Here is a 19705-nt window from a genome sequence, read left to right on the forward strand (position 1 = left end):
CATGTATATTCTGGGAGACAGGGACAGATGTGACATATCTGTTGTGACACACTTCTGTACCACCAGTCTGTGGCTCGAGGTGACTCCTGTCCCTCCTCTGATGCTTTCCCTTGCTGCAGGACAACACAACGACGCACGGATGAACCTTGCCATTGCTCTCACTGCTGCCAGGTATGGGGCTGCCACGGCCAATTACATGGAGGTCATGAGCTTGCTCAAGAAGACAGACCCCGAGACAGGGAAAGAGCGCGTGCGCGGTGCGCGGTGCAAGGATGTGCTCACAGGTATGCGAGGGCTCAGGCAGGGAGGGATTTCTTAGCATCGTGCCTTGTCTATATAAAGACTGAACGATAATTTTTCTGTCACTTCTCTTTTATTGAAGCGAGATTTCAGAGTCCTATTAATTATATTCCTTATTGTCAACAATGACTGGTTTCACGTGAAAATTTTCCCTTGTAGGACCTGGCAATTTTTCTTCTTTGTGTTAAACAATAATGATGATCATGATCATAATAAATGCCCACAAAATTCCCACAGCTATGAATGCATTCTGTTTTCTTTACAAAAACATGTTATTAAGAAAATTCACTCATGTGCCAAGTTTCAAAGTATCATTTAGGTGACATAAGCAGTGCGTTTACCTGTCGTTAAAGTCAATCACTTTAACTTTGGTGAGATTTTCATGCCCGTCCAGTTCTACGGCCGTGTGGGCAAAGTTTCAAAATTACATCATTTCCTTCAAAACCAGCACTGTGAAATATATCATCTCACAGCAACACTGCTCACACATTTGAGTTTTAAGGAGAAAGCGGCTAATTTACTCACTTTCTTCCTATTTGGCACTTTAATGCCGGGCATTTTGCAAACTAGAATGAGAGCTGAAATGAAAAGGTGGCATGTTTTTCTTCCTGCGGTTTGGACTTGGTTTCAATAAATTTACTCACATGCGAACCTTTTGTGTGGCTTCTCAATGACTCTGGTTGCCCATGTCACTTAGTGTGGCATACAGTATAATCCACCATAGGTTAAGTTAAGAGATGAATTAATAATCCAAAGCGTCAGTGAGCAGAGAAACAAACGGGGTGTGTGATTGACGCTGCTTTCTTTCACAGGGGAGGAATTTGATGTAAGAGCCAAGTGTGTTATCAATGCCACGGGACCTTTCACAGACACTGTACGCAAAATGGATGATAAGGATGCCGCAGCTATCTGCCAGCCCAGTGCTGGCGTCCACATCGTGATGCCTGGTTATTACAGGTACCTGTGTTCCCACTTGGCCATCGTCGTCAGAGAACGAGGGATGCAAGAAATGGTCTACATGTATTCTTGTAGCACACCTTTCTTACTAATAGATGGTCTAGCTCACTGTTCAAAATGAGAAGAAATGAGTAAAAAAAAAAAAACTCTTCCAAAGCACAAAATACAAACCAGGCTTGTGTATTTCTTAGCTTTTATGGCAATACTCCTTTCTATGAGTTAGTGATTTGGGATCTATTTTTGTACTGTTTTCAGTGTACTGATCGTCAAAGGCTAAGCCTTACTATTTTTGAATTTAAATTTTCATTAAAACCCTAAAAATAATTTTTCAAAAATGTCCATAAGGGACATTTTCATTAAGACACTAAAAAGTTAATTTTATAAAATACCCAGATTTGCTTATGAAGAATCTGAAAATGAGGACCCCCTCAAGTATTCTTGTTTATAACTTTTGAAATGTGTTTTGAAAAATACTATAGCAAGTAAAAATCGGTTATTATTTCTGATTTATCAAATTAACAAAGATAATCACAGGTAGAGAAACAGATAAAGATAGAGGTGAAATAAGAACAGCTATTAATTGAAAATCATTTAAAAGTTAGGTGATGGGCACATGAAAATGAGATTTTTGTGTGTGTTTGAATTTTTAATATTTTTTTATTTTTAATAAATTAGAAAAGAAACATTTATGTGATCCTAACTAAGAAATTGATAATTATTACCCCTCATGTACATTTCAAGAATCTGGGGAAAAATTCGCGTGTCTATGCTGAGTATGGAACATTTTTATTTCCACATATGGTAAATCTAATAGGCAAACTAGTACATAATTCTGTGAAATAATGATTTATGCTCAAGGTATTCATTAAGACATTATTTGTAGTTGAGAAATATTACGAACCACTTCAGTTTCTAACCTTAGGAGAATGGATAAGTAAATTATGGTGTACCTGCGCAAGGGAGTATTATATGTTCATTAAAAATTATAATTATAAATAACATTAGTGTCCTAAGAAAATGCTAGTGATACAATGTTAGTTTAGAATGGAGGATACAAGATTGTATGTGTAACACGATCTAAGCATTGTATAAGTACATAGAAAAGAGATTAAAAGAAATATGTTAAATACCAGTGGGGATTATCTCTAGGTGATTTAATTATGGGCAAAAAGGTAATTTCTAGGTAATGTGTTTAGGATGAGAGCTATCTCTTCCATATTTTAATAACTTTCCATAAAAGATATATACATTTTTCATGTTTGATAAAACAGATGTACAGATCCATGATATTTCATTTAATATCTGCATTCTTCTAGAATGCTATCCTGCTATGTAATAGATGATACTGCCTTATTAATTATCAGTTCTCCAGTAACTAAGTCTTCTTGAAGAGAGTCCAAGATATACCTAATTGTACCAAACACACTTCTAATGAGAAAGATATTACACTTCTACCAAGAGGAATATTAATGAAATTTCTTATCCACCAGCTTCCAAGGTTTCTTTGTCATTTTCTAAATGTCTGCGTGTAATTGGTAGACAGTCATTAGTATTTTCACTTAGGACTGGAGAAATCAAGGTGCTTCCAGTCTCAATAATAAAAACTTATGCAATGGTGCTTAATAGAGTTTTAAAAACTGCTAACAGAAGTTTAGTTCAAATGAAAAGGAGAGAAGTAAATATATGTACATGTTGCAAATGTTTCTTGTATATAGAGAAGCTTTCAAAAATAGTTCCAGACCCAATTATATACGTTTATTTTGTGTTGGGTAAAAATATGCAAGGCCAGCTAGTTTGTAAGTTTTTTGGAGTTTTTTTTAACGTTTCGTAGAGTACAGATGTAATACCTAAACTATAGACACACACATCACCATAATCCTTATATTTGTTTAGGTCTTACTAGATTCAACATATTTTCCTGTACATTCTGTTTCATATCTTCTTCACTATTGTCGCATGATGTCAGAGGACGCTTACTAGTATTCTGTATTATTCCCTGTGTTATTTCTGCCACTTAATAATGACGTTGTTTGGGACAAGCCATTTTATTCTGCAAACCTTAGTTTGCCTATCATTAAAATGGGAAGGCATTCTGCTGTTTCCAGTACATAGACAAAGACAGTATGAAGAGTTACTTCAGGTGATACCTTGGTAAAGAACTTCCTGGTTTGTTCATCACTTTACCTCTTGCTAACTCTGTGACTTTGGGAAGCTGTTCATTTCAGCGTCTGGTTCCTTATCTCACGATAGTACCTATATGTATACATTTTGACAATGATTCTTTATTTACTTTTTATCTGTTTTCTTGACTTCTATATCCCCAGCTCCTGGTATATTATCTGGTGCATAATAATGACCAGTAAATATTTTTTGAATGAATCCTACTAACTTTTTTGTGATAACTTGCCCAAATTGAGATTGTTGCTTTTTTTAATTAAAATTTTAATATAATACTTATAAGGGAATTTTAAATATATAGAGATTAAAATATAAAAACAAAATGTGATTCTTCATTTTACTGCCAAGATAACCCCTGTAGACAAAAATAAACAAAAATAATCACTATAGAAAAATAGAAAGACATAAAATGAAAAGTGAAAGCCTCCCTCTTCTCTTCATGCCCCCAACTTCAGTTTTTGATCACACTTCCTTCTGATTCCTTCCATAAAATTTTGTGTTTATATTTGCACAAATGTATATCCTTTTAAGTTTTTTTTCATGAAGGAAGTCGTGCTACACATATGTCCTGTACTATGCTTTATAATATGCTAATAACAGAGCAGATAGGTGTTTTTTTTTTTTTTTTTTTTTTGCGGTACGCGGGCCTCTCAGTGCCGTGGCCTCTCCCGCTGCAGAGCACAGGCTCCGGACGCGCAGGCTCAGCGGCCATGGCTCACGGGCCCAGCCGCTCCGCGGCATGTGGGATCTTCCCGGACCGCGGCACGAACCCGTGTCCCTTGCATCGGCAGGCGGACTCCCAACCACTGCGCCACCAGGGAAGCCCATGATAGGTGGTTTTTAAGAAATATAAATATATATCACCTGCATGTATAATAGTATTTTCAAAACAGAATACCTTTCTTAATCCTAAAAATTAGGCATTAGCTTCGGGCCCCTGCCCATAAGTCATGCAAGTGTTAGTCACAGCTGGGTCTATTTCAGTCTAAGATGCAGTAAGTGATCTCATTCTACTTTGGGAGAAATTAATATCTCCATCTTTAGCACCTTGAACTACAACCACTACACATCCTGTGGGAAACCTTAGAGGAGTGGTCTGGCAGCCCAGTTCCTGTTCAGGCTCTGTTTCAGATGAGTCCCTTGGTTTGAGATTACAGCCTGGGTTAAGCGTTTGGTCCCTCTTTCAGCACTGACCTTGGGCAGCTGTATCGCTGGCGTCCCAGAGGGATGTTTTACTTTCCATATCAGGTCATTCTCTTGGGTGGGTTGGGGTCAGGAGATCTCAGCCTGAAATGGTTCTCTGGATTTCTCAATCTCATTCAACAATTATAACTCAAGGGTTCTACTAGGTCCTCAGAGATGAGTCAGACCTGGTGCTGCCCTATAAACCAGCTGATAATAACTTAGGGCCTAGCATTTCAAGTAGAACCTGATCAGTTTGGCAATGCAATGAGGTCAGGAGCCACTGATTTATTGACTTTAGGTGGCTAAATGGAGAGTGAGGACCAGGTATGCAGTGTATCCTGCTGGGCTATTTTCAGGGTATCTTTATTAAGTTTGTTATGACCCTAACATTCCACATGTGGAATTATCTTGTGCCATGGTAGCAGCTTTCTCTCTCTCTCTCTTTCTCTCATTCTGGATTGTTTTAATTTCATAAAACAACACACAGAAGTCATTTACTTTTGAAGGTACTAAGAACATTAAGAAGGCATTAAGAGCAAATCTGGAATTTTCATCAGAGTTGTGGGTAGATGCTCTTACAAAAGCAGCAACAATACACCAAATGACTGAAATACATGAAAATAATCATCTCCTCCTTTTAGCCTACAGATGCTTTTTATTGCTGACGAAAGGTCAATTTTTTTTCTATAACGTGTGTGCATACTGCTAGCTCCAACACTGACTGCTAAGTAGTTAACAATAAATTGATTTCAGTTTAAGTAAGGGTACTTCAGGACGGCAATGGTCTGCATGAGAAAAATGTTCATTAGATCTAATCCTAGACACACACGTAAATTAGCAGCCAGCTTTTCCTGCTGATGTCAAGTGAATTATACATATTGAGAAAAGACCTATGCCTCACCGCATTGTATATACCATCACTATAGTTGATAGCCATTTTCAAACTTTTGTGCCACCTTGCAGAATTAATCATTTGTAAGAAAACAAACTTTTCCCTAAAGGTGAGTTATGAATTAGGTAATTTAGAACCGATGAGAGGTATTTTCAAGTGGATTCTTAAATTTTTATACCATTCATTAATAGCTTTGGCTTCCCTCTGTGCTTGTTAATTTTATGTTTGACACATATGTCTTCACTTAAGCAGTTGATTCTCTACAGGTTCCAGTTATGTGTGTGTTGGTAACCATCACATTCACCCTTTAAACTGCTTTTTATTGCACTGAAAGATTTTGAAGGATTCAGTAGTTGTGCTTTTCTAACAGCATTTCATGTCTCAGTTGCTGAATATTATAATTTTATGCTGATGTTGATCAAGTTCATTGAGTTAGACACATAATATGATATCCGGTCCATAAAATAATGATATATAAAATATACCAACATGGAATTTGTTCCTTAAATATTAGAATATGGAATTTATCCTTTTGTTTCAATATAGCACTATTTACCAAATTAAAAGTTTGAACTCGTGAGTTAATTTCTAATCACAAAGTGACTTATTTAATCTAAGGGCATATCAACCCAGGATCAAATTCGGTGCTTACAAAACATATTTTAACTAGTTTCTTTTAAGATCTTTAGAGAGTTTTATGGCAAATACAAAGAAAAAAAATATAGGCATACAGAGACTGAAAATACTCGATATTTGTAGTTTTCAATGTATTTTTAAAAGGTAAAATTATTTTCTGTAAGTAACCCTGAGTGAAGATGAGATCTTAGCTGAAGGTTTAAATGATTGACACACTTCTGTGGTGCTTTTTACATGTGCTAAATAGAATAACTGAGGCCTACTCTCTCCTGTGTCTCATGTAGGCTGCAGATAGTGATTTCTTTCTGCAAGGCTGTGTGGACATGGCAGGCATTTCATGGGGCTGATGGGTCTTTGCAAAGAAATATTAGTACTCTTTATGGTTTAAATGAAGAAGATACATGAGCTAAGCTGACTGTAGGTTTCTTTTTCATAAAAAAGCCAGTTTTGTTTTGCTTTTAAACAGTATTTAGACTCTCATCCTTACACATCTGAATCTGAGTTTCTTTTTTTTTTCAATTTTAAGGGAATGATAAGCATAAATAGTTGACCGTATGTCCCTTAAAATATGTGAGTTTAAGAGGGATTTCTTGAACCCAAATAGAATTATATTTCCTATTCAAGAAATGTTATTAATAGAAGCTAAAAATATATTCACAGAAAATACCTTTAACATTGGCTCCTTATGAGAGGTCAGTCAAATTGAAACAGCTGTCTGAAGATCAGTAGTGTTCAGCTGTCTGAAAGGGACACTTGCAGTTTCCTTCTGCTGCTTTAGCAGGACCTCCACAATTTTAGAATGGTTCATGGATACATTAAAACAAGAGTTTCTAATGATTTAATAATATAGCTGAACAGATTTTGTTAACGTTTATTTACACTTGCCTGTTCTTTCAAGTGTGTTTCACAAGTTGGTCTTACAATACTAAGTAGGTATTAGAAAAGTTCTTGATTAATATTTTTGAAGGTTTTACATCGTCTGTCAGAAGAGGCGTCCTTGAACCTTGATTTAGCAGCATTGCACACCAGCATCTTCTGCCTACTTAAAGATTTTCGTTGCTAAGATATTACTCTACTTTTTGACCTTATATCCCAGTACACTATTATTTAGGTAGTAGTAGAAAACTGAGCCCTTTTCTCATGGATGCGCTTCTTGAGATTTCTGTAAAATTGAAATAAAGTAAGAAATCTCATATTTGGTGAAGTGGTACAAACTTATTCAGGCACAGCGGAGTAAAGAACTTTTTGATTACATTTTAGTTTCTAGAAAGTTAGACCCTTCACTTTTCTCATGTACTTCTGAGACCTTAAACTGAAAGACATGCCAGATGTCAAATGGCCCAGGAAAATACTTTTCATAGACTTGAAAAAAGGTTGAAGAGCTGTCCTTCATTGACCATCATGAAAGAAATTATAGACATTTATCCTGCTGACATTATCTGATGTGAATGGTCCAAGGGATATAAAAACCCAAACAACTGGAAATTGAAGTCCACTTACTTAATTTACCTTGCATTACTGAGTTGGGGGGCCTGAGTTCTGCTGTGGAATATTATTATTATTGTCACACTTGCCCCATTCCTTTTGTGTTACCAGAATTATTTTTTCCTTTAGGAATTTCTAGATTAGGGTAGTGGCAATAAAAGTAACAGTTCATGTTTGTTTATATGAGAATTAGGGAATAAAATAGTTTTTAGAATGCAGATTAAGAGCAAACTTCGGCTAATTTCAGAAATATATGACCCTTCTTTTTATCCCAGCCCAGAGAGCATGGGACTCCTTGACCCAGCGACCAGTGATGGGCGAGTTATTTTCTTCTTACCCTGGCAAAAGATGACTATCGCTGGTACTACCGACACTCCAACTGACGTCACACACCATCCTATTCCTTCCGAAGAAGACATCAACTTCATTTTGAATGAAGTGCGTAACTACTTGAGTTGTGACGTTGAAGGTAACTTACGAAGTTTACCCTCCCACTTTTATATCTCCCAAACCATTCCAGCTCTCACTGGGTAATTGCCATGTGTCCAGTCTGACTCATCTTCACACCTGGCCGCCTCTAACTCTTATGTGCTGACCACTTCTTCTAGAAGGTTTATGAGGGCCAAATTATAACACAATAGGAAGAAGTTGCCTTTTTTCCCTCTACTTTCCACATCCACATGAAACACATACCATCCTTTTCTGGTCCTTTCTAATGGCAAGATTGGAGTGCTATTATGGGAGCTTTAAACACCCTTGCTCTTCCAGAAGAGTATGAAATGTTTGCATCGCTATTTAATTTCTAGAGCTTGGGAAGATCTGATTTACAGATCTAGGATATCCATAGGAAATAATTAATCAGAGAAATGAGAGGATAGAGGTTTATGTATTCTAAGAAATTTAGTGAGCTGTTATTATGTGGAAACTGGAGTATTAACAGTGGATTTAGCTAAGAAGAATAAGTATACTTGTTTTAATTGAAAAAGCCAAAGTTTACTTCTTTCCAGTGCTAACCTGAGCATGGTTCCTTTTAACTTGGATATCATAGTACCTTCTTCTTCTTTTTTTTTTTTTTTTTTTTTTTGTGCTGTACATGGGCCTTACACTGCTGTGGCCTCTCCCCGTTGCGGAGCACAGGCTCCGGACGCGCAGGCTCGGCGGCCATGGCTCACGGGCCCAGCCGCTCGGCGGCACGTGGGATCTTCCGGGATCAGGGCACGAACCCGTGTCCCTTGCATCGTCAGGCAGACTCTCAACCACTGCGCCACCAGGGAAGCCCCATAGTACCTTCTTTTAACTTGGATGCCATAGCATTTTCTCCAGTGGACATAGATGGTATAATGTATTTTTTTTTATCCGTGCTAGTTTCAGAAGTTTCCCAACATTATTTCCTATCTCAGTTAATAGCCTCATCAGCCGACTAGTCACCCAGCCTAGAAATGGCATGCTTGTCTTTGCTGATCCTTCTCTTTCCACATCCAGTCCAACTCCCATCAATGCTCACTCTGAAGTATCCTGTAAATCCCCTCTCACTTTCATTGCTCTGGGTCACACCTGTGTCACTTTTCACTTAGAGTTGCATTGGCCCCCTAACTTCCTTCCATATGTTAGGTCTCTGTCCCCACCTAGTCTGGTCCTTCCACCAGAACTCTCTAAAACACAGTTCTGATCATCACTTCCTTGCACAAAAATATCCCTTTGATATCTCATCATTAACTTCAGGAAAAATTTTAAACTATCTCATATGCAATCTAAGGCTTTCCACGACTTGTCTTTGCAGGTTTATATTCAACTACTCCACTTATGTGCATTCAATAGTTTAATCATATTACATTTCTTACTATTTCCAAATCAGGTCATGCACTTTTAAACCTTCATGCCTTGTTTACTTAGGTTGAAGTCTTGCTCTGGGATGTCTTTTCCCCCAACTTCTCATTTTGGCAAAATACTATTTATACTTCAGAAGCCAGATATCTTTCGTAGTCCCCTAGAATGCTGGTCTAGTATATCACAACATTATACAATAGGTAATAGTCTAAGGTATATTCTTACTTGGAGCTCCTAACAGGTAAGGATTCTTTATTCAGTTACAAAGCTTTTTATATATCTGGTATGCCACTCATGACTGTTTTAAATCAAAATGAATTAGTAATAGGTGCTTTCAGGGTTTTTGATGCTGGTAGCAATTTGAAAATCTTTCTATATTAAGGTAGAAAATTTAAGATTTTTTGAAAAGAGTCTTCATCTGTTTCTATCAGGAATCTCCTATAATGTTGGCTTCAATGGAGGACATGCAAAGACACAATTTTTGTCTTAAGGTGACTCAGTAGCATCTATGAGTCCTTTTTCCCTAAAGAATTTTTTTCATTATGTGATCACACATTTACAAACAAACTGCTTTAAAAAATGGTTTAGGGGATTCTCCTAGTTTAATTGATTGATCCATACTGTATAGTTTTAGTTTCTTCTAATTTCAAATAATGGATGTAATTTCATTTTGAGTAGATTCTCTTTGGATAGTTATAATAGTATAAATGTATTAAATGTACGTAATTGAAATCTGTGTGGCTAAATTTATACTCTTTCACACACACAGACACACACACACACACACACACACACACACACACAATACTCAAACATAGTTGTTTAAGAAATAGTCATGCCCTGTTTAATATCCATACTTAAGTACTCAAAATGCATTTCAATTTCAGCTTTTTTTCCCACCTTTTGCAAAGTAGGAGGAGCTTCATCTGGGTATGATTGTATTTTAATGTATTGATTATTGTTAATGAATCCTGCTTCATTTCACATTTACCTGGGTATGCTATTTGTTAAAAGTGGGTTTATATAGGGCCATAAGAACAAGAAGTTTAGATTGTTAGAGCAAGAGATAAAATTAATTCAACAGCAGAGAGCTATAGTTGACAGTTTCCAAATTCTTAAAGTTCAAATGCACTAACGAGAAATCTAACTGCTTATACGGGATGTGCTGGGAAGAGGTGTAGGTTCCAAAAGGCTGCTGTGTCCATATCGTGGGTGGGGATTTCCATCAGTGAAATGAGCCTTGGACTGGAACAGAGACTGAGCCTGTACCCATCACTTTTATTCTGCTTATTAATAGGTAGGAGACTTGTTAATACCTGCTGGGACCTACTTGGTCTATAGAGGTCTTTTCGGTTAACATACCTTTTGGTAGTCAGGTTAATTGGTGAAACTAACAAAGAGTTTTTGTCAGTTTTGATTTTTGGTAAAAGTGGGTTGAAATTAATATGTGAACACTGTAAATCAGGCTTTTCCTCTGGTGCTCTCGGGACTCTTGAGATTACAAATTCTCCACGTAGCAAATATCCAGGGTAAAAGCAGAAGTGACAGCTCTTTCATGTACTTCATTTATTTCCCTGTGCTCACCCTCTATCACACCTTTCTTACTTATCAACTTATCCTTTGAATCAGCAATGATTCTTTATGGTTTCTTTTCATTCTTATTTCTACTGGACTGAAGGCCTCAGAGTATATGAGGAATTACCCTCAGTCTTGGTAGAGTGCTAGTTAGCTAGAGTATGTCTATATCTAAAATAAAGACATTCAAATTTGTATTTTTTCCAAGGAATTGAGGTGAAACCCAATACTCTCTCCTATACTGATGAAATGTGAAAGAGAAACTCGGCCTCAGGCACCATTCAGTTTTTTTGACTACCTGCTGTTGCTACACATATTTTAATCTTTCCATTTGTCTGCAGTGGGTTATGCATGCTTTATTTTTTAAAACTCTACTGTTATTGAGCACTTTTTTTGCTACACACTCTGCTAAGCATATTGCTCATATTATCTCTGATTCCTCGTAACAACCTTGTTAGTTTTATTTTGTAATTCCCATTTTGTAGATGAAGAAACTGAGGCCCAGTGATTTTGTTTCCTTCCCATAGCCCATTCATGTTGGAGCCATGATATTGAATGCAAGTCAGTCTAGCTCTAATACTTGTGCTTCTAACTATTATGCAGTATTTCAATTGGTAGTCCCGGGTTTGTCGCGTGATGTGATATTATATCCACTAGGGAGTGGATTAAGCCTCTCAGTTCATTTCATGGAAGCTGCCAGACACCTTCAAAATGATAGTGACCTTTGCTCTCGACTGGCCTTATTTGGATTTGAATGTTAAAGTAGAGGAGGTTTCATTTCTCATAACCAATCCCTTGGGCCAAGCAGTCTTCGCTACGGATTTTAAAAATAAAAAATTTGTGTAGATCCTAGAGGAAATACTTTTGAAATGGTTTGTATTCACCAGGGTTGAAACAATCATTTTTAAAGGATTTATTAAGTGGATGAATAAGTAAAATTCTGACAACAGTTTCTGAGCCTCCCCAAATGGCTATATTCTTGAGAAGAAAAAAAGTGTCAAATCTTAACACTCCATGCTGTTCGCAGCGGCTGCCACACTTCTGCAAAATGCATCGGAACAATTCTGAAAAGCATTTTGCCTGTTGGGAATAAGACCATGTCTTCTTTTACGATTTAGAAAGCTTTCCATTCACAGGCTGAATTTTCTAGATTACTTGTTTGTTCTCTTCTGAAACGGGTAATTGATAGTTGTGCAGTGTGTATTGGGTTAGGAAGAAAAATGATCTTTTGAAAAATGTATCATTAAGTCCGCTGTGTAGAGGTTAATCAGAAGGACGCAGTGGCGAAACTAAGCTGTGACTTAAAGGGATTGAGGAAGACAGAAGATTTGCAGAGTGCTTTATCCATGTAGTTTTTCTGGAGTGCTTCTCTAAGCAGCTTCTCTAGTTGTACACAGGTTTTCACATATGCAATTAGTAGTGTTTATAGATTGCCTGTTATTCAATTAACAACGGAGCTGGCCATATCAACTCACTGCAGACCTGCCTTTTCACTGCCAGAGATTGTACCAGGGTTATCAACTTACACAGGCTTGGATGTCTTCCAGCTGTTTAATTATAGTGTCACGCGCTTTGCTTTTTCTAGTTTCATTAGTTTATAAATGTAATATGGTATCTTATTTCTGTGATTAACACTTCATTTCTGCAGGTTAAACATGCTGGTAGAGAAGGTATTGATTTCTGACACTGTTTCCCCTGTGTTCACGTAGATATTTTCACATGCTTTTCATTGATTTTTTGAAAGTGGCAAACAGGAGAAAGAGCACCCCAAAATGTATGGCTAAATAACTGATGGGAAGCAAAAGTGCACATTTAGCTCTTAATTGTTACTTCCTGTGGGCTCCATTTTCTATTAACTTAAAACCAACACTTGTCTTGCCAAGTTTTTAAGAATAAAAATATTAATTATCATTGGAAACAATTACACAGCACTTAGTCTTTTCAGCCAGCTGTGAAAAATGTCTATTCAACTTTACTATTTATATTTTATTCTTTATATATTTTATACACTAAAACCTGAGTGAATTATTTATCAGGGTAGTAATGAAAATAATTCTTAAACATGATGGCAGAAGGACTATTTTATTTCCTTACTATCCTTCTGAAAATATCGACCAGTACTTTTATACATTCTGTAGTACTCATGGGATTTTTAACATCTGGGCAGTTGGCGCTTAAAAATCAGAGTGGCATGGATTTATATACACTACCAAATGTAAAATAGATAGCTAGTGGGAAGCAGCTGCATAGCACAGGGAGATCAGCTCAGTGCTTTGTGACCCCCTAGAGGGGTGGGATAGGGAGGGTGGGAGGGAGACGCAAGAGGGAGGGGATATGGACATATATGTATACATATAGCTGATTCACTTTGTTATACAGCAGAAACTAACACAACATTGTAAAGCAATTATACTCCAATACAGATGTTAAACAAAAAAGAAATCAGCTGGGTGAGCCATTCTCATAAGTGGTGTTTAATGAGAATTTTTCTCAATTTTAATAGTAGTGTTGTTTCCTGTCATCTTGTTTTATTAAAGTGTTCAGTTGTTTTAAAAGAGGATATCCAATTGTTTAAATATATAGTCATTAGACACCTTAAGTCTAGCATGTTGACTCAGAGGCCAAAATATTATTGCTTTTGATTTTGTAATGTCAGCTCTTGTTTGATATAAAAAGTTCAGAGAATGTTTTAATATGCCATTTCATATTTATTGATCACAATACATGACTCCTACTTGATACAGTATTTGAGGTACTGAGAAATACTAGAATTGATATTGCCGAAGACTTTCAACATGGTGAGGAAGATGCAACAGTAATGCCATCTTGTTTAGCCATCCTGACGGTACGAGGACCAGGAAAATCAAGATGAATCTTTGAGCTCTGAGGCATAAAATCCTTGAGTTGAGTTATTTTCTTCACGTGTTATACCATGGAGAGTTAAAGTAGGTGATGTTCACTGTCTACTCTTGGCTACAACCTAAATGATAGAACCGATTTCTGGGTAAGAACTTGAGGGTAGGAGTACCTAATTTAGTACAAATATTTTCATTTCTTTGAATTGATGAGATTAGTAGGAGAGGAGGATACTTTGAAATGGTAAATATGGAACATGTTACGACAATAAAGTATTTTGAGGTGGGGTGTCTCATACTATTACAGCAGATTACATTCTCACAGTCAAATCTCACTGAAAGGATGCTCCATTGAAGACATGGGCAAGGTGCCATGGGGGAAATACCCAGCTTGATGATCAACCAGGACAAGTCTGAGATCTACCACTTGGTGGTTTTACTCTAGAACTGCCTTATGCAATATTATAGCCTACACATGTGCATATCATGTGGCTATTTAAATTTAGTTAAAATGAAATAAAATTTGAAATTCAGTTTCTCAGTTGCATGGACCACATTTCAAGTGCTTAATAGCCTCATGCAGCTAGTGGCTAGTGAATCAGACAGGTTAGATACAGAACATTTCCATCACTGCAGAAAAGTCTATGGAACAGTGCTGCTTTACAGAAGCTAGAGGTATTTACATAGACATTTAGAGAAGCACTCAATTTATTAGAGTCATTGAATTTGTATTTTTTGTTATTATAAAATAAATAATGTATTATCATGTAAAAGAAGATCTCCGGATATAAGAAGCCTCAAGAGGTGATTAATTTAGTGATTGAGCAATGTCTTTAGCGAAGGGCCCTTATTTCTCTTCACTCCACCCCGCCCCCCCCCCAGGTAGGCTTCATGCTATGGTTGTTTCCCCCATGGTTACAATATGGCTGCAGCAGTTCCTGGCAATTTTGGAAGGTTCTCTATGCTATCTGTCCACTGCTTTTGAATCGCTTTCTGAAGAGAATTTGAATAAGAGTTTAACAGCACACAAGGTTTCCACTGTGTGTGAATAAGTAATAAAGAGAGAAACCTGTTTAGTTTGTTGCTGTCTTTTCTACAAGAGGTTAGAATTCATGTTTCATGTGTTTAGCTATGCTGTGCCTTGTGGGTCTAGGTTATACCCATAGCCCTGACTGGTCATTACTTAATTTGGATGGTAGAGAGATAAAAAGTGCTTTTATTCTTCAGCAGCAAATGGCATTTTGAATAATCCATAAAAATCATTAAATCTCAAGGTTGGGAGAAAACTGATAGATGATAGATCACCTGATCCAACCACAGTTTAGTCTAATAACATAAAAATGCTGCAGGCTATAAAGCCTGATTCATACTTGAAATATGATTTAAAATTTGATTATCCTTAAATGAATCTTTTTAAATAAATATAATCCCAACATTCATCTGATATAATTCTCAGGCTAAAAAGCTGAAAGCTAAGATATCAAGCAAAATAAATTAAGGTTCCTGACATGTTATGAACTCTTCCTGTTAGTGTTTTCTTTTCTTGTTTTGAGTAGCAATTTCAAAAGTAAGGATTAAAAATGGTATCAGTATACATAATGTTTTATTTAATTTTCCTCCATGAATGAAAAACTCAAGTGTTTTAGTTTGGTCTTTTCATTTCAGACAGTACAGTTTCATAGATGTATTTTTCTGCCTGTTATACCAGAAAAGGTAAAGCATTTGCCACAAAGATTATTTGCATGTGCTTTAAATTTAGAAAGTCTAGTTTTCCACAGAATAATTTTAAGATCAGTCAGAAGGCTGTAAGAACTGAAACCAAATTCCTGATCAGCGTGGCTACCTAAGGAATTTCAGAGAACACACTCTGCAGACTTCGCAGTGACCACAATGACGTTCTAAGTGGTTGGCTAAGTTTTATTTTTGACTCTGAGGGCAATTTGAACTCTAATGGAAAATAGTGGTAATTTCCTAGTAAAGCTTTTTGTAAAGATTAAAATATTGCATGATTTATGTGGAGGTTTTACAAGACTTTTGTGGAATTGTGTGGAGCAAGAATTAACCCCCATTCCATGGAGGCCATCAGAATTAAAAATACTGAAGAGGATGCACCCTTCAAAGGGGCAGATCTAGGGATGGAATCCCTACATCGAGTTACCAGTTAACAGGACTGCAAGCCTTAGGCTTTCCTCACCAGTTTATGAGGTTTACTCTCCCTTTGTTTCAGATTCAGTGTTGGGATATGGGTTTGATTAAACACTCCCATAGAGGTGTATGGGTACCTCTTCTTTCGGATTATAGTCATGTTTAGAGTGTGGTCCTTAAGGAGCTAAGCTAAAATATGTCAGATTACCTTAGTTGAAGTTATCTTTACCAGAAATCTTTTTTTCATTTGAGATCAAGATGGAGAGATTGTCATGCAGTATTACTTGTTTTTAGGATCTTTCCCCTGTACTTTTTAGGTGCTTTTTTTTCCTCTTTTCTCTTTTTTTTTTGACTAGTCCAATATACGAGTCACATCGAAGAGTCTTTGTGACTCTTTACACGAGATTTCTCTAGATATATATTTAAGTACTTTTCAGAGTCTGCTGTGTCTAAATGTATAGGAGGTTCGCTGTACAAGAACACAGGACCAAGGGGTGAGTGGGATCTGAAATCCTGACTGCCCTCTGCTGCTAATAAGTATCTTTGTCTTCCCTGAGAAGAGATAGTAAGATATACTCTAGGGGGGAAATGTAACAAGTCATGTCTTTGGGGTTTTTTTTTTTTGCGGTACGCGGGCCTCTCACTGTTGTGGCCTCTCCCGTTGCGGAGCACTGGCTCCGGACGCGCAGGCTCAGCGGCCATGGCTCACGGGCCAAGCCGCTCCGCGGCACGTGGGATTTTCCCGGACCGGGGCACGAACCCGTGTCCCCTGCATCGGCAGGCGGACTCTCAACCACTGCGCCACCAGGGAGGCCCTCTTTTGGTTTGTTTTTATTTTGTTTCTGCTTTGTTGTTGTTCTTTGTAACTACTGCAGATTGTCCCAGCTGAGGGTTGCTAACATTTCTTTCTTTTGTTTCCTCTTTGGGACCCATGTCAGTGATTTTCCAGTTCTTTACTTTTTTCGTCCAGGTTATCTTTGTAACAAAACAATTCTTTGAGTTTTTCTTGTAACTTACCCACTCATTTAGTTCTTATATTTAACGATATTCCCTCCCTTTAAAAGTACATATTCATGTGTTCCTTTTACTGAACTCTTTTCTGCTCTCTAATCATTTTAGTTTTGTTGAGACGTCTTTGAGTAATCCTCTTAACCCTTGGCATTGATCCTTCCCAGTAAGAAGAGGGGATGTCCTGGCAGCATGGAGTGGTATTCGCCCACTTGTTACAGATCCCAAGTCTGCAGATACACAGTCCATCTCCCGAAATCACGTCGTGGATATCAGTGAGAGCGGCCTCATCACTATAGCAGGTATGGCATATTACCTTGTTGTTTGGGTGTGCTTTATATCTAAAGCAGCTTGAGTTAAATTCTCATACCAGAATCCCTTTTAATGCTAAAGAACAGGGACTTTTTTTTTTTTTTTATGATTCTGAGTAAAATCTTATGCGTTGCTTTGCCACATTTGTTATAAAAAACTGGTGAATTTTGATATTGATAAGTTGATAAATGGTTAATTATAAGAAAAACAAGGGGTGGTAACCTAATGAATTATTTATCAATGTATTTGTAGGTGGAAAGTGGACAACCTATCGATCTATGGCAGAAGATACCATAAATGCTGCAGTCAAGACCCACAATTTGAAAGCAGGACCAAGTAAAACAGTTGGGCTTTTCCTTCAAGGGGGCAAAGATTGGAGCCCTACACTCTACATCAGGCTTGTCCAGGATTATGGACTTGAAAGTGAGGTGGGCAGGCATTGCCACATCATCTTACTCTTGACCTAATCTCACTATTGCCAGTAACAGAATCGGCAGCCATGTGGCCTCCATGATTTCGAGTTTCCTGTTGCTGGGTTTGTTTCTGTCTGTGTATTGTGGGAGTGAACTAATGGGAAAAAGCACTTTTTAGGTGCTTTAGTCACCTAAAAAGCAATGCACGTTTTGGTCTCTGTTTTAGAATCTGGAGTTTGTTTGGCTTGTTCCTAGCAGACAGGACCTCCCAAATCCTTTCTGTCTCGAGCATAAGGAAGGCTGTTCTTCAGATGTGATGTCTGCAGCAGAATGAAGCTGAAGCTTCATCAGTCGCTGATACAGTAACACATGTGTAGTAGCATTAGTGCTGGCCTGAGCATTTGGAGCCAAAGTATTTTCCTCCCACGGAATCAAAATCTAACACTCTCCTAGGATTTTTAGTTACAGGCTGTAAAAAAAAAAAAAAAAAACTGACAAGATAAGCATGTACATTGTTTTGCTTTGTACCTAGAAGCTATTGATATTCAGAGGACCTGCCTGATGCAGTTTTGTTTCCTTAGGTGGCCCAGCATCTTGCTGCCACCTATGGCGACAAGGCTTTTGAGGTGGCCAAAATGGCGAGTGTGACGGGAAAGCGGTGGCCCATTGTTGGGGTGCGTCTTGTGTCAGAATTTCCATACATTGAAGCAGAGGTACGTGAATGGCCATATGGGAATTTCCTGTCTGCCAGGGGATACCTTTCATCTGTTCACTTTTCATCCTCTTTAGAAATAATATATAGCTGAGTTTTAATGTGCGTACATCCGCTAAAACCTGGAGGAAAACGTCTGCCCAGCACAGTTCCTTTCATTTACAAAATTTTAATTTCAACTCTGAAGTGATATTGATAGTGGTAACAATAATAATAGAAAATATGGATTTCTTTCTCCTCCATGGAGCTATCTCAAATCTTACCGGTTCACAGTTGTTTGCCCCTTTTGAGAACTTGGAGCTCCTCAAGTTTGTACCACTTACGCACTGCCTGATGCCGTATCTTGACTTGACACTTTATATTCATTTATAATTCACCACACTTTAAAAACATGGGTGTCCAAGTAAGCATTTTGTTGTTGATTGAAGGCAAGATTTCTGTCATCTTATTACTCTGAGACAGAAAACTTTGGATAGCCAAAAGAGATGAGACCATAACTTTTTTTTTAAATATCTTTATTGGACTATGATTGCTTTACAGTGTTGTGTTAGTTTCTGCTGTATAACAAAGTGAATCAGCTATATGCATACGTATATCCCCATATCTCCTCCCTACTCAGCTATGTAAATTAACATCCATGTCATGTATGAACAACGAGGTGATTACTGTGCATGGTAAATGAAAAGTGATGCAATATACATGTTTGCACCAGGTTCTATTCAAGGAGAAGGCATTAATAGCTCTTATCCAAATTGTCCCAATTTCCAAATCTTCTTGGCAGGCAGATGGGGAACTTGTATGATGTCACTATGTATCATGCCTGCTAAAGAACCAGATATGTAAAGAAAAAGCATGAATTCCTAAGCATGAATTTTAAGTGAAGCTTTATTCCCCCTTTTTAAAAAAGGCCTAAATTAATCATTTTACTTTAATTCAAACTCAGGTGAAATATGGGATTAAGGAGTATGCCTGCACTGCAGTGGATATGATCTCACGTCGTACTCGCCTGGCCTTTCTAAATGTCCAGGCAGCAGAGGAGGCCCTACCCAGGATTGTTGAACTGATGGGCAGAGAACTGAGCTGGGGTGATTCTAAAAAAAAGGTATTGTATAGAAGTCTTTAAAACCAATTTCCATTATAGACATGCAATGTCTTAATCTGTTGGTAGAGGCTGGCATAGTTTTTTTTTTTTTTTTTTTTTTTGTGGTACGCGGGCCTCTCACTC

The 19705-nt window shown here is 37.4% G+C and overlaps 1 protein-coding gene across 1 annotated transcript in view; it reads left to right on the forward strand.

Annotated features, from left to right (window-relative positions):
* Positions 1-19705, forward strand: part of GPD2 (glycerol-3-phosphate dehydrogenase 2) — a 95319-nt gene that overhangs the window by 63693 nt on the left and 11921 nt on the right. The window contains exons 6-12 of the mRNA XM_082841922.1: positions 120-284; positions 1113-1257; positions 7909-8102; positions 17211-17345; positions 17608-17783; positions 18350-18481; positions 19424-19582. Coding sequence (XP_082698048.1) covers positions 120-284; positions 1113-1257; positions 7909-8102; positions 17211-17345; positions 17608-17783; positions 18350-18481; positions 19424-19582 — 1106 coding nt within the window. The remainder of the gene's footprint in view (positions 1-119; positions 285-1112; positions 1258-7908; positions 8103-17210; positions 17346-17607; positions 17784-18349; positions 18482-19423; positions 19583-19705) is intronic.

This window comes from Leucopleurus acutus (assembly GCF_964270905.1).
Source record: "Leucopleurus acutus genome assembly, chromosome: 6".
Classification (NCBI taxonomy): Eukaryota; Metazoa; Chordata; class Mammalia; order Artiodactyla; family Delphinidae; genus Leucopleurus; species Leucopleurus acutus.